Source organism: Saccopteryx bilineata, chromosome 10, assembly GCF_036850765.1.
Source record: "Saccopteryx bilineata isolate mSacBil1 chromosome 10, mSacBil1_pri_phased_curated, whole genome shotgun sequence".
NCBI lineage: Eukaryota > Metazoa > Chordata > Mammalia > Chiroptera > Emballonuridae > Saccopteryx > Saccopteryx bilineata.
The window spans coordinates 32223654-32238074 of record NC_089499.1 but is presented as its reverse complement, the minus strand read 5'-3'; the positions used below and the strand labels follow the sequence as shown (position 1 = coordinate 32238074).

Here is a 14421-nt window from a genome sequence, read left to right as displayed (position 1 = left end):
CCTGGCCCTGGAGCAGAGCCTCCAGGGGTGGATGCAGGAATCTGCTTGCCTACCAGCTTCCTCCGGGATTCGGGGCATCCTAAAAAAAACAAGTCTGAACTCTCTAGGATCAAATCTCACATATCTTTCCTTGTGTGTCAGCCCTCTCGTTGGAACAATGGAGGCAGGGTGACCAGTCACCCAGGGACGTAGGACTTGCAGTGTGAAAACTGGGTCAGTGCCGGGTAACCAGGACAGCCGGTCTCCTGGAGAGCAGGAACACTGCCGTAGACTCCTTTTCTCTGAGGACGGCCATGCCCGTCTTCATGAATCTTTCCTTGCTTTCTTTGGTTTCCCAACTTGAAGAATTGCTTTAAAATACAGAAATGTCATCCCTGACCTCCCCAAATGACCCACTCTTAACATCTTGACATATTTACTTCCAGTCATTTTTTTAATCTTTGAATAAAAATCACTTGTTTTATAAGTATGTCTTTATTATAAAGAACTTTTCTTTTTTAATGTAGAAAAGATGAAAGTTTTAAAATGATCTCAGATCTTTCCTATGAAAAATAACTATTATTAAATGTAGGTGACCCGACTTCAGGAAACTTGATTGTGCATGGATCAGTGGAAGTACCTTTTATTGATTCTGAGTCATAGTTTTTTTCATATTTTTGACCACTTTGAACTTGGTATGTATCTGTAGTCCATGACATCTTTGCATTGTGTCCTAGGTATATTGGCAGTGGAGTTTCTTGCTTAGTGGTATGTAAAATAATGGTACATCTCCGAAGCACTAGTGTTTCAGATATTATAAAATAAGCTATGTCAGTAAATAGAATCTACCATAATTGCTTTTAATTTTTTTAAGAAGTACAAAATTTCACCTTACTTACTATAACAGAAGAAAAGAAAGGCATAAAGAAGCTGAGCAGTTTATACTGTAAGAGCTATTTGTTTCCTCTAAATTCTGCTGAGATCAAGAATAGAGATGAGAAATGTTAACAGGCAGCATCTTGGGTTTTTCTAAAACTACATATTTCAGTTATAAGCAAGCTCTGTTGGTTGGCCTTCTGCTATGAAAGATGAGTATATCAGTACTTGAACTATACCTGGGTAGGGAGTTAGGCATATTGTTATTTTTACGTTGTCCAAGTTTAAATATTCCCATTTGGTCCCAAGTCTAATTCACATGTTGGTTGGTGTAAGTTCAGTACTTCAATTAGTTCATTGTCATCTCTAGATCAAGAAGTCACCACCCTGGCCGAATAGCTCTGTTGGTTAGAACATCGTCCTGAAGCGTAGAGGTTACTGGTTCGATCCTCAGTCAAGGCACCTGACCCTTCCTCTCTCTAAAATCAATAAAATAAACACTAAAAGTCAGCCACACTCTTCTGTAGCCTGCGGGAATGGAGGAGAGGAGGTGAATCCCAGTGGGTCACAGCCTCGGCCGGAGTGCTTGGACCCAGTGCTCTTAGTTTGCATACGTCCTGTTCTGGGGTTCTGCTGTGTGATTGCCGAGGGGCGTGATGCTTCTTTAACTCAGAAGCCAGCCCTCCAGACCTCAGTCTCATTAGATAATCTTTATTGAAGTATAATTTATATAAAATAAAATTCACCGCCTGACCTGTGGTGGCGCAGTGGATAAAGCGTTGACCTGGAAATGCTGAGGTTGCCGGTTCAAAACCCTGGGCTTGCCTGGTCAAGGCACATATGGGAGTTGATGCTTCCAGCTCCTCCCCCCTTCTCTCTCTCTGTCTGTCCTCTCTCTCCCTCTCTGTCTCTCTCTCTCCCTCCCTCTCTCCTCTCTAAAAATAAATAAATAAATACTTAAAAAAAAAAAGAGGATGTCATTGCCTCCATTTAAAATAAAATTCACCAATTTTAACTGCACAATTCAATGAATCTTGACAAATGTTTATAGCCATGCAGCCCCACCACAAAGATGACTGAGCTTTCCATCTCCCCCTTGGAGTCCCGCGTGCACCTTTGTGGTCACCTTGCCAACCACTGACCCGGTGTCTGCCTCTGTCCTTTCCCCTGGTCCACAGCGCCATGGAGATGGAGGTTTCTGTGCCTGGCTGCCTCCACTTAGCAGAAGGCTCTGGGATCCATCCCTGCCCCGCCCCGCCCCGCCCCGCCCCCTCTTCCACTCCGTCAGGCAGCAGTGAAAAGAGCACACTCACTCGCTTTGCTTCTCTCCAGTTCGGTGGGCTGTTAGAACTTTCAGGATTTTTATGAATTACCAGTGTGAATCCGGTGACTTTTAGAAGTTTATTAAATTATGCTATATCCTCTTCTTTGTTTGGTTGCTGTTTGTGATTTTATGTTTGTTTTTGCTGATTTTACTCTTGTTGCTGGCTTTGTCAGGAATGTGGGAAGTACACAGTGGAATGCATTTTTAACCCACCAGCTTATGCAAGACATCCCTCCTCTTTTGTTTCCCATTTGCTAAAATATTCGCTGTGGTGGTGATGCGTTTCCCATTTCTCTTCATCGCCATTGCTCAGACGGCAGAATCTCACAGCAGGTTTATAGAATGTGACTCGGTAGCGCACTTCTACCCCTGGCTACAGCACTGCCCCAGGCAGCACGGAGTGATTCTGCTTCCTCTTCCCCAGGGCCCCTTCCCATACTGGGAGCTGTCACGCCTTCTCTTAGACCTCCCGAACTCCGCTCAGACAGTCCCTTCCACGATGCTAGGATGAGGGCCTCCTGAAGGCTCTCGTGTGTCCATGTTCTTCACAAAATGGGGCGACCAGCTATTCCCATGCTTCAGATGCCGGCTGGGCTCACCAGCCTACAGTGAGACTCCTCGATATGATTTTGCTCATAGTCTTGACATGATCTTACTGTTAATACAGACCAAAATTATGTTGGACTGTATAGCACGTGAGTCAGAGACTTAAATGAAGCTGTTACAACCCAAGGCGTGTTCCCGATGGATTGCTCCCAAGCCACCTCTTGCCATCCTGGGCCCTTCCCCCCCTCGGAATGAAACTAAAACATGAACCCTGAACGTAATGAAAAGTTTGTTCTCTTTCGGAACGTAAGACTTCTGCCAGAAATAAATGATTAAACCAGACAGATTTTGCACCTGGTAAGGCATTAATCTTGATTTCATTTGTTTTTACTTGAGGTTCGGTGCTTACCTTGACGACCTGAAGCCTAACATTTGTTTCCTTTCTGAAAATTACCTTGGTAATCCGCATGTAACTTATTTTCTGTATTGATGCTGGTATTCTGCAGTTATGTTATTTATTATCGGTGATGCATTATGTTGCCTGCTTTTCTGAAAGGCTGTCATTGACTGAAAGCCACTCCTCTATTTAGTGGGTGAAAACCCCTCAGACGGCTCAGAAAATTAAACTACAATAGCATTTGTCATTAGACAGGCTGTACTTTCTGGTCCATTTAAAGCACAGTTAGAACCTCAGACAGGTGGACCCCACTAATGTGGGAGTAGTGATTACTCAGCTGACACTTGATTCTGCAGAGGTGTGCTGAAAAGGTGAAGAGGGCGAAGAAAGTGCTTATGTACGCGTATTGTCACTCGTGTGTGCAGGAGTGGTCACACTCACGGCCCCCGCACTCTCGCCACCTCTGTGCAGTTGAGCCACACTGCCCTCCTCGCCGGCCCTGGTCTCTCTGCCCGGAACCCAGTCTTGACCTCCTGCCTTCTGTGCCGGGGTTGTGGCTCACTTCTACTCTCTGGTGACTCCAATGGCTGCTCTCGAAACCCTCACTCCACCAGAGCACCCACCTCTGTGCCAGGAGAGGCCCGTCTCCCCCCTGGGGGGGGGTGCTGCGCTCCCCGCAGGGGTGAAAATTAGTCCTTCCTAGTGGCTGGGTCTTCATAGGGAAGAGAGGTCACAGTTGGAAGTTGGAAAGCTTTGTAGTATAGAAACCACACTACTGAACAATGGGCAGCCCCAGAGGCATTACTTGTCGGAGCCGTGGAGCCAGGTGTGGGAGGTGGTGTGGGAGGCGGTGTGCCCCACAGCCCCCGGGCCAGCTGAAATCCCCACCTGCCCTCCTCCGAGGCCCAGCTCAGACACCACACCTCGTCAGGTGTGCTGCCCGGGAGCCCCCCACCCTGCCATCTTTGTCGAGTGAAACATAAAATTGTTTCTGAGGAGGAAGGCATTCATTCTGAACGTAAATAAAATGGACTCTTTTAGTTAAAAGTTTTCATTACTAACTTTTGTACAATCCTTTGAGCACAACCATTGTTAAGTTGATGAATAACTGCAAATGTGATGAAATAACCAAAATATTGGCAGGAAAGGAGGTTGGCTGGAGAATCAAGACAGGAGGATAGTCACATTTCACTGCCTTCACACCAGGGAATGAGCATCAGGGGAAGCCAACAGGACAGAGGAAAACGAAACCTTTCAGTCGAATCTGACATCTCACAGAAAAGCATGTGCCACGTCCCCTGTCACGCAAGCTTCAGGTGCAGACGATCCGAGGGGTTTTTTCCCAAGTGTCAGGTTTATTGAGACCTCAGTGGGAAGAAGGCCTGACCAAGCCCGGGGGCCTGCCTTCCCTGTGAGGGATGTGAGCAGCCAGCCCTACACCCAGACCACTCCGGGGAGCGGTCAGAGTGTGCTGGTGCCAATTTAGTGTCAGCAGCCAAGACTGCCACAGCCATTCATTCTGTTCTTCACTCATTCCTCATTCAACGGAGATGAATCAGAAATCTATGTTTCTGTTCCTGTGTTTCATTGCAGGAAGAGTGGATTGTCTGCACAGCAGTAATATGCTGAGTGCATTAAAAATGTGGTGGACGCTCCACTTTGCCTGCTTGCTTTCAGGCGTTACGTGTAAGAAAAGGAAATGCACAGAGAGACAGCTGTGTACATTTGTGTGTCGTTTGCTGGGTGGACTCTGACTTGGGCGAGGCTCTTAATCTCTCCCAACTCCGTTTGCTCATGTTTAAAGTGTGGACGGTAACTGCACCTCTTGCAGAATTGAGAAGCTCTCATCAGATAATCTTTGTAAAGGGCTTAATACAGCGTCTGGCATTCAGTAGTCACTCAATAAATGGTGACGGTTGTTTCCAGAAGGCTTTGCTGAGATACATGCCTACACAGCGAATTTTAGACATATTATAGGCACTGTGGTTTCAAATTTAGGTCTATAATTACATCCGCAGCCCATCTGTGCCAATTTGAATTGTAGTTGTAAGAAATATATTAAGTTGTTTCCATAGCACTCTTAAAGGAGGTTTGTGCATTTGCCCTGTGATTCTGAATACTTACGAAAGACATGCTTGAAGTGTATTTGGTTTCTGTATGAGTCTCACATCACCCAAGTCTGTGACCACAAAATATTTGCTAAGGCACTCTGTGACCACCGACTGTTGTGAATAGTCTGGATAAAGGCTTTTATTTCCTGCCATGCGAGTGTGTTCGAGTCTCTGGTGTGGCTGCCGTGGATGCTCAGGTGAGACAGCAGAGGCACCCTACACCCGTGCGCCGGCACCACAGGGTGATGCTGAGGGCACCTGAGGCCTCATGGAGGCTTGCACGGTGACGGGAACAGTAAGGACACGCGCCTGTGAAGTTGCTTAAGCAAGGGCCCAGCACGCTGCCTTGACCCAGGCCTGTCTCCCTGCTGGGCCCCGCTGTCTCCAGCTGTCCCCCCCTTTCTGTGTCCCAGAGTCAGTCTCATCTCTCCTCGCGGGCGCAGAAGCTGCACCCAGTCTGCGGTGGCCCTTGCTGTGTTCCTGAGCAGGTGAAGGAGCCAGAGGGGCAGCCAGTCTGCAGCGTGGAGACGGACCTTCTTGGCTTGGGGCCTTTGGCCCCAGAAAAACCCAAAAGTCTTTGTGGGCCCCAGACATGCTGAGGTCACACCAGACACTGAGAACTTACATTCCTATTTGCATTAAAAAAAGAAAGAGTATTCAACTACTTTGGTGCCTCCTTCAGACCCCCCAAATGGTGCGTGAGTCCTCTTCTTTCTCCTCCCTCCCACTGCGTGGGCTTTGGCAGCAACGCGCCTGCCGGCCCCCAGGAGGGGCAGGCGGAGTCTTTGCTCTCTCCGTCTCTCAGCCCTGCGGCCATGGCACAGGCTGGTGGCCGAGGCTGGGGCGTCTTTGTGGCCACACTGGACTACTCACCTCAGAATGAAGGCAGCTCCATTTTCCTCTAATAAATAGTTTGACAGGAAAAGCTTTGAAAAAATTAACTGAAGTATAGAATCCCTATTGTTTTTAGCTCTAGGTCTGAATAAAAACAATGAATTGTGCTTGTTAATTTTGGTTTTAAAAACTATGTAGCACTCACAGGCAGGCCTTGAAACATTTTTAATATATTAAAAACTAGGACATCTTCTGTGGTCAAAAGACCACACAAAGTGTGTCGACTGGCCCAGTGTTGAGTTAGGCTGGGTCACTGGCTCTGGCCTCTGGCATCTGCCCCCGTTCCCGCCTGGTGTCTCCAGCCTCTGCCCCCGTTCCCGCCTGGTGTCTCCAGCCTCTGCCCCCGTTCCCGCCTGGTGTCTCCAGCCTCTGCCCCCGTTCCCGCCTGGTGTCTCCAGCCTCTGCCCCCGTTCCCGCCTGGTGTCTCCAGCCTCTGCCCCCGTTCCCGCCTGGTGTCTCCAGCCTCTGCCCCCGTTCCCGCCTGGTGTCTCCAGCCTCTGCCCCAACCCCGGGGGAGCCACGGGCAAAGCGCGAAGGATCAGGGTCACGCCAGACTCTCAGCCAGAGCCACTGGGAGCCGACCCTGCCCTTTGCTCCATCTTTTAAACGCTATTTTCTGAGTCTAACTAAGAATCTTAAATATTTTGACCTAAGGTTGTCATAAATATTTCAAGATGAAAACCAAATAGAGTAAGTCACAAAACTCAACACAGAATCTGTGACACCAAGTAGGGTTTGAGTTTCTCAACTAAAAACACTGCAAAGCCACTTTTGTAGGAGTCTTCAAAACCAGACACCCCGTGTTCGTGGGCAGCGACGGTTTAAATAGCCTTTGCTCTTTGGAGGCAATGTGCTGTGAACATTGTCACAGCAAATGCCATCACCTCTTTGGAATTGTTCTTTGCTCACACTAGACACCGCAATTCCAAGACATGTCAGACATGTTGGTTCTTAGATGCGGGGAACAAAATGAAAGCGATGAGGGCAGGGCCCAGCAGCAACCCAGGCGGGGAACGAAATGAAAGCAATGAGGGCAGGGCCCAGCAGCAACCCAGGCCCGGGCTCGCACCTGCCGAGGTCCTCTGTGTCTTGTCTGGATAACAACCAAAGCCTAGTCTGTTCAGGGTGCCATAATGACTTGTCTGAACGTTGGAAACATGAGAGTCAACCAGATAAAGAACTCTGTTATTACCACACTAATTATCCCACCATCTGGGGGTTTTCTTTTTCGATACCCTGTCACCCTATGGAGGGGCTGCGTGTTGCTGACATGGAAAGGTCGCCAAGACATGGTTCTTGGAGAACAAAAAGGAAACTGATGAATAATTTAGTCTGCTTGATTTAATTTATATAAAAATAAAGTAAAATACTTATTTGTGATATATATACATGCAGAGAGGAAAGGTAGAACACATTGCTTGGGAAGCAGCTATAAAGACTAAGGAGACTTTGACATTTTACTGTAATTATATTCATTCAGCATCATGACTGAGCCCACTTTGTGTGCCTGGTGTCACTCCAGGCTTGGAGGGTTCAGCAGTGACCCAAAGACACAGAAGTCTCTGCCTTCGTGGAGCTCACATGTAATGAGAGAGAGACAGACAGTAAACCAGGCATAGAGGGTGTCTGATGGTAATGTCACGGAGGAAGCAAGGCAGGGGAGGGGTAGGAGAACTGCGAGCAGGAGGTGGGAGTCCTGATTTTAGAGAGGTTGTCAGGGAGCTTCCAAGTCAAGGCCCGAAGGAGGGAGAGAGCAAGTTGGTGTGCATTTCTGGGAAGGAGCCTTCCCTGCACAGACTGACAAGGGCACAAACCCATGGTCAGATGAGATTTGTACCACATATGAAAGGTTGGTTCAACATCAAAAATCAGTTAGTGTAACCTGTCACATTAATAAACTAAAGAAGAATGATCATCTCAGTACATAGAGTAAAAATACTTGACAAAATTCATCACTTATTCCTGAAAGAATTCTGAGCAAACTAGAAATAGAGAAGAACTTCCTCAACTTAATAAACAACACCTACAAAAAATTTGTAACTAACATCATATTTAATGGTGAGAAACGATATCACCAACACAGTATTGAAGAACAACAAAGTCAGAGGACTGATGCTAACCTCAAGGTTTTCTGTAAAGTTACAGTAATCAAAACAGAGCCATATTGGTGAAAGAATAGACAATTACGTCCATGGGACAGAATAAAGAACCCATATATACACCCACACATATAGATAGTTTACTGATCGTTTGCAGAAGAGCAAAGGCAATATAATGCAGCAAAGATAATCTTTTTAACAAGTAGAGCTCGAACAAACAGACTTCCACATGCAAAAAAAGAAAATAAATGTAGACACAGATCTTTCACCCTTCACAAAAATTAACTCAAAACAGATCATAGACCTAAATATACACAAAACTGTAAAACTCCTAGAAGATAACATAGGATTAAACCAAGATGACCTTGAGCATGGTGGTGGCTTTTTAGATACCACAGCAAGGACATGATTCATGAAAGAAAACAACCTGAACTTGGACTTCCTTAAGATTAGAAACTTTGCTCTGTAAAGGTCAAGTGGAGAGAATAAGAAAACAAGCCACAGATTTGGGGAAAATACCAGCAAAATACACATCAGATAAAGGACTGTTATTCAAAATCCAACAATAAGAAAATGAATAACCCGACCCTGGCTGGGTAGCTCAGTTGGTTAGAGCATCATCCCAACACACCAAGGTTGTGGGTTTGAACCCCGGTTAGGGCACATGCAAGAAGTAACCAATGAGTGCACAAATAAATGGAATAACAAATCAGTGTTACTCTCTCTATATATATTTTTTCTTCCTTCCTGTCTCTCTCTCAAATCAATCAATCAAAAAAAAAATTTTTTTTTAATGAACCTAATTTAAAAATTGGGCAAAATTTCTGAGCAGACACCTTACAGATGTCAAGCAAGTATATGGAAGGATGTTCAATATCATTTGTCACTAGGGAATTGCAAATTAAAACAAAATGAGACAGCACTACAGACCTACTGGAGCGACCCGTCTAAAACACTGCCAGCACCAGATGCTGGAGAGGGTGCAGGGCACAGGACCTCTGACTCATCACTGCTGGGAATGCAGAGGGTACCCCCACTCTGCAGGACAGTTTGGCAGTTTCTTACAACACTAAACATAGCCTTACCAAACGCTACACCAACCATGCTTCCTTTGGTATCTACGAAAATGAATTGAAAACACATCCATAAAAAAACCTGCATGGGGACATATATAGCAGCTTCATTCATAACTGCCAAAACCGGATGTAACCAAGATGTCCTTCAGCAGGTGAATGGATAAATAAACTGTGATGCATCCAGACAACAGAATCTTCTTCAGCACTAAAAAGACATGAGCCACCGAGACATAAAAGATGTGGAGGAAAGTTAAATGCATATTACTAGGTGAAAGAAGCCAATCTGAAAAGGCTACATGCTGTGTAAATCCAACTATATGACGTTCTGGAAAAGGCAAAACTATTGAGTCAGTAGAAAGATCACTGGTTGCCAGGGATTGGGGGGGAGGGAGGGATGAATTGGTGGGGCACAGAGGATTTTTAGGGCAGTGACACTACTTTATGTGGTTCTGTCATGATGGATGGGTACATTTGTCCAAACCCATTAGAATGTACAGCACCAAGAGTGAACCCTGCTCTAAACCATGGACTTCAGGTGATGATGATGTAGCAATGCAAGCTCATCAGTTGTAACACATGCTTGTAACATCATTGTATGAGTTCAGTACCAATGAATAAAAATGAAGGGCCTTCTGTTAAACTAAGCAATGCAACATCTATTTATAATAACTAATGAAAGGTCTTGGTAAAGCAGGGAAATAATGGGTAGTAAGTGGTACACAGCAAACCATTCTGTGGATTCCCACGTCGTGGTGACTGATTTGATGCTAGCCCAGGTGCCCGCCCAAGCCAGTCCTCACCTGTGAGCCTCCGCAGCAGCCCCGAGCATGAGGTGCCCAGGAGCTCTTCAATGAGGATGCACATTGGGAGGCAGTTCAAGTAAATCAAAACCAGAAAGGGATGGTACTAAGAGTGTAAGCATAGCAAAGAAAAATTCAGCCTTTGGAGGAATTGTAGAGTAACACACTGCTCACAGAATTAGGGGACCAGGCGAGATCAGGCACGTGCAGGGTGGTATGGCCATAGACTGTATCAAACTAAAAAGCTTTTGCATAGTCAGAGACAACAGGAATAGAATAAAAAGACAAACTACACAATGGGAGAACATATTTGACAGTACGTCTGATAAGGGGTTAATAACCAAAATTTATAAAGAACTTGTAAATCTCAACACCAGGAAGACAAACAATCCAATTAAAAAATGGGCAAAAGAAATGAATAGACACTTCTCCAAAGAGGACATACAGATGGCCAATAGGCATATGAAAAAATGCTCAACATCACTAATCATTAGAGAAATGCAAATTAAAACCACAATGAGATATCACCTCACACCAGTCAGAATGGTGCTCATCAACAAAACAACACAGAATAAGTGCTGGCGAGGATGTGGAGAAAAGGGAACCCTCCTGCACTGCTGGTGGGAATGCAGACTGGTGCAGCCACTGTGGAAAACAGTATGGAGATTCCTCAAAAAATTAAAAATCGAACTGCCTTTTGACCCAGCTATTCTACTTTTAGGATTATACCCTAAGAACACCATAGAACTGTTCCCAAAAGAGAAATGCATCCCCATGTTTATGGCAGCATTGTTCACAATAGCGAAGATCTGGAAACAGCCCAAGTGTCTGTCAGTGGACAAGTGGGTTAAAAAGCTTTGGTACATATATACTATGGAATACTACTCAGCCATAAGAAATGATGACATTGGATCATTTACAATAACATGAATGGACCTTGATAACATTATACGGAGTGAAATAAGTAAATCAGAAAATAAGAACTATATGAATCCATACATAGATGGGACATAAAAATGAGACTCAGAGACATGGACAAGAATGTGATGGTAATGGGGGGTGGGGGGGTGGGGAGGGGGCGAGGAAGGAGAGAGGGGGGTGGGGGGAGGGGAGGGGCACAAAGAAAACCAGATAGAAGGTGACGGAAGATAATTTGACTTTGGGTGAGGGGTATGCAACATAATCAAATGCCAAAATAATCTGGAGATGTTTTCTCTGAACAATGTACCCTGATTTATCAATGTCACTGCATTAAAATTAATTTAAAAAAAAATTTTTTAAATTAGGGGATCAGGGAACGTGCAGATACTCCAGTACTTACAGCCTTTTGTATAGTGCATTTTCACCAATGAAATAAAAGTTGGGTTTGCATCTCATCTGCATAATCGAACAACTTTCTTTGACTTGTCGTTTGCTTTTCTGATATTCTTGTTTAATAAAAAAAAATCAAATGCTTTTCTTTATCACTTCATGTTCATTTTGCAATATCCTCTAATTTTTGTGAGCAGTATAGAATAAAGTTAGAGCCTAAGAAAAAACAGTGAGCAAAGAGAATTAGAAGGAAAGGTAACAGTATAAGTAGAATGGTTGGCAGGAAGCAGATTAAATACAGGAAGGGAAAATAGAACAAAAACCCAAGTTGGAATTTATAACAATGAAGCAATTTACGCCACGTCATTTCTTCTGCTGAATAATCTTGAAAGCATTGGCTGTATGGACAGTTTCACTCCCCAGGGGACATTTGATAACGTTGGCAGACATTTTGGTTGTCACAGCTGAGTGGTTTCTACTAGTCTCTAGTGGAGAAGGGCCAGGGATGCTGCTGAGTACCTTAAGACATACAAGATAGCTCCCCACCACCACCAGGTTAGTGGCTGCCCCGGGCTAGGGTGGGTGTGACTGTGGGGTCGTAGCACCAGGAAGATCTTTGTGGTGAAGGACGAGGTCTGTGTGTTGATTTCAGCAGTGAATCCACACATGGGACAAAGTGACGCAGAACTATACATACACATTGTATTGGTGTCATCCCTGGTTTGAACAATGTGCTGTAGATGTAAGAGGTAAGCATTGGGGGAAATTTGGGTACACAAGTTGTCTCTGTACTATATTTGCATACTCCTGTGAGTTTATAGAGTTTATACATATTTCAGAATAAAAGGTTGAAGAAAAACCTTAATAGGAAAAAAAAAAGGGGAAACAAGATTGGCCAAATAATTACTGAAAGATGTAATTTTAACCAGGATAGATGGAAATTGTACACACACACACACGCACAACTCTGTTCAGATTTATAAGGGAAAAGTCCGAAACAGCAGCAAGCTCTTGGCGTATGATGTTGAACTCTGGGGAAACAAACTCATTTTTTATTAAAATTGACATATTCCTGTGCCATGCCAATAAGAAATACACATGTCCCCTTGGAGGAATCAAAATATTTGGATTTCAGCGCAAGACCTGTGTTGTCAAACTTTTAACAATAAGTCATGTCACATCTAACATGTTTCATCACGTTTTGTTACAGGGACAAGCGGATCTTCTGAAATATGCTAAGAATGAGACTTTGGAGAACTTGAAACAAATCCATTATGCTGCTGTTTCCTGTGGACTGAATAAACCAGGGACGGAAAATGCCGACGTTCAGAAGCCCCGCCGGAGCCTGGAAGTCATACCTGAAAAAGCCAGTGATGAAACCGGAGAATGAGGCAGCTCCCTCGGGATCGTTATGGAGGTCATAACTCTAGGACCAGTGGTAGTCAAATGGAGCATTTGCTTTGCACTCACTAACGAAAATAATATTTGGAATTCCAAAGCACAACTGGAATGGCTAATTACAGTCTATTAAAACTGTGAGTGTGTGTAGCAGTCCGGCGTGTGAAGGCAAATAAACTCTTTAACAAGAAATTGTATTCCTGGCCAAAGTATGGTATATTTGTATACAAAGATGTCATCACTCAGTTCCGGTGTGAACAACAGACTATTCACTCTAGTTCCATTGAGAGAGAAAAAAAAGAAAAGAAAAAAAGTTTTTCTAACTGAAAACACTTCCTTAAGATGGAAATGGATTGTATTGTCAAATTAGTATTTATTGGAAGAAAACCTAGTCTATGCATTTTGCATATGTGTGATTGCCAAGGTTAGAGATGATTTGGGTGGCATGCCTGCTGAGCCATAATTACTGAGGAGAATGTAAGTCAGATGCCCTGACTCCCCAGGGACCTTGGAGAGCCATCAAACCCAAGGAGAACGTGCAATTGGACGGACGCTCCCCCGCTGCAGACACGTGCTGGGTATATATACGATGTAAAAACCAATCTGGAGCGACACATTGTACATAGTTTTTCATTGTATGAAGTAGTGTTCACATTAAAAAGATGTTTTATGATATTTCTCCAGTAGCAGTACCTGCATTTAATGAAGTTTGAACTTTAAAAAAAATAAATTTATTTAGTTTCAAGATATTCTGCTCTTAAGAGTAACCAGTTAACCTGGTGCACAGCTTTGTCAAAAACAAGTTGCTTGCTTGGCTTGACACTTTTGCTTTTAGTAAGGTGTTAACTTGACACAGTTGGCAGATGACTTCTTGGAAAGTGCGCTAAGACGCCTCTTTCTGTTTCCCGGTTCGCACTGGTCGTGCGCCTCGAAACAACGCAAATGGTAAGTTAAAGGCTCGAAAAGAGGAGTTCTAAGGCCAGCTGAGTTTTTAACCCGAGCTCTTCTTTTCGAAATCGGGGAAACTTTGTGCTATTTTTGAAAAGATACCAAACATTGCAACCTACTTGCTGCTTCTCCCAAACCAAAATTGCTTTCAGTTTTTGGAAGAGTAACAGATGTCTAAGCCTTCAACGATCCCTTTTTGATCTGTCCATTTTCTCTCCTGTGATTCAGGTGTGTGAGCAGATGAGTGTGTGTAACCTTCAACTCGGTGTCTCATAGTTATTCTCTCAGAGTTAGGAAGGAGCTCAGGCTACTGTATTTATCAATATCCTCTTAAAAATCAGTTCCTTTGCTCAGTGCTTGTTATTCGCATTGTAATGTGTTTAAGTTAAGGTACGCGTCTCCCAGATGTAGTTCCAGATAGAAAATTAAACCTGTTATCTGAGTAACGGTGTAGTTCCCTGCACGCCTTAGCTAACAGCCAGCCAGTGGCGTAGGATCCTAGCTCTTAAATGAACTCTGCATGGGAAAGGAGGGGGGGGGAGGAATGGCAAAGAATTAAAAGTAGTTTTATAGGATGAGAAGTAAAATGTGTAATTTAGATCATTGTCAGTAATCCTTGAACGTAACTGGTAAGTAAAGTCCAGTGTTTAAAGTGAAAATCC

The 14421-nt window shown here is 44.3% G+C and overlaps 1 protein-coding gene across 2 annotated transcripts in view; it reads left to right on the top strand.

The window, feature by feature from the left end:
- PLCL2 (phospholipase C like 2) overlaps window positions 1-14102 on the top strand; it is a 186622-nt gene extending 172520 nt beyond the window's left edge. For both annotated transcript variants that reach the window (XM_066245712.1, XM_066245711.1), the window contains exon 7: window positions 12624-14102. In XM_066245712.1, the coding sequence (XP_066101809.1) occupies window positions 12624-12803 (180 nt within the window). In that variant the 3' untranslated portion in view covers window positions 12804-14102. The remainder of the gene's footprint in view (window positions 1-12623) is intronic.
- Window positions 14103-14421: the final 319 nt, after the last annotated feature.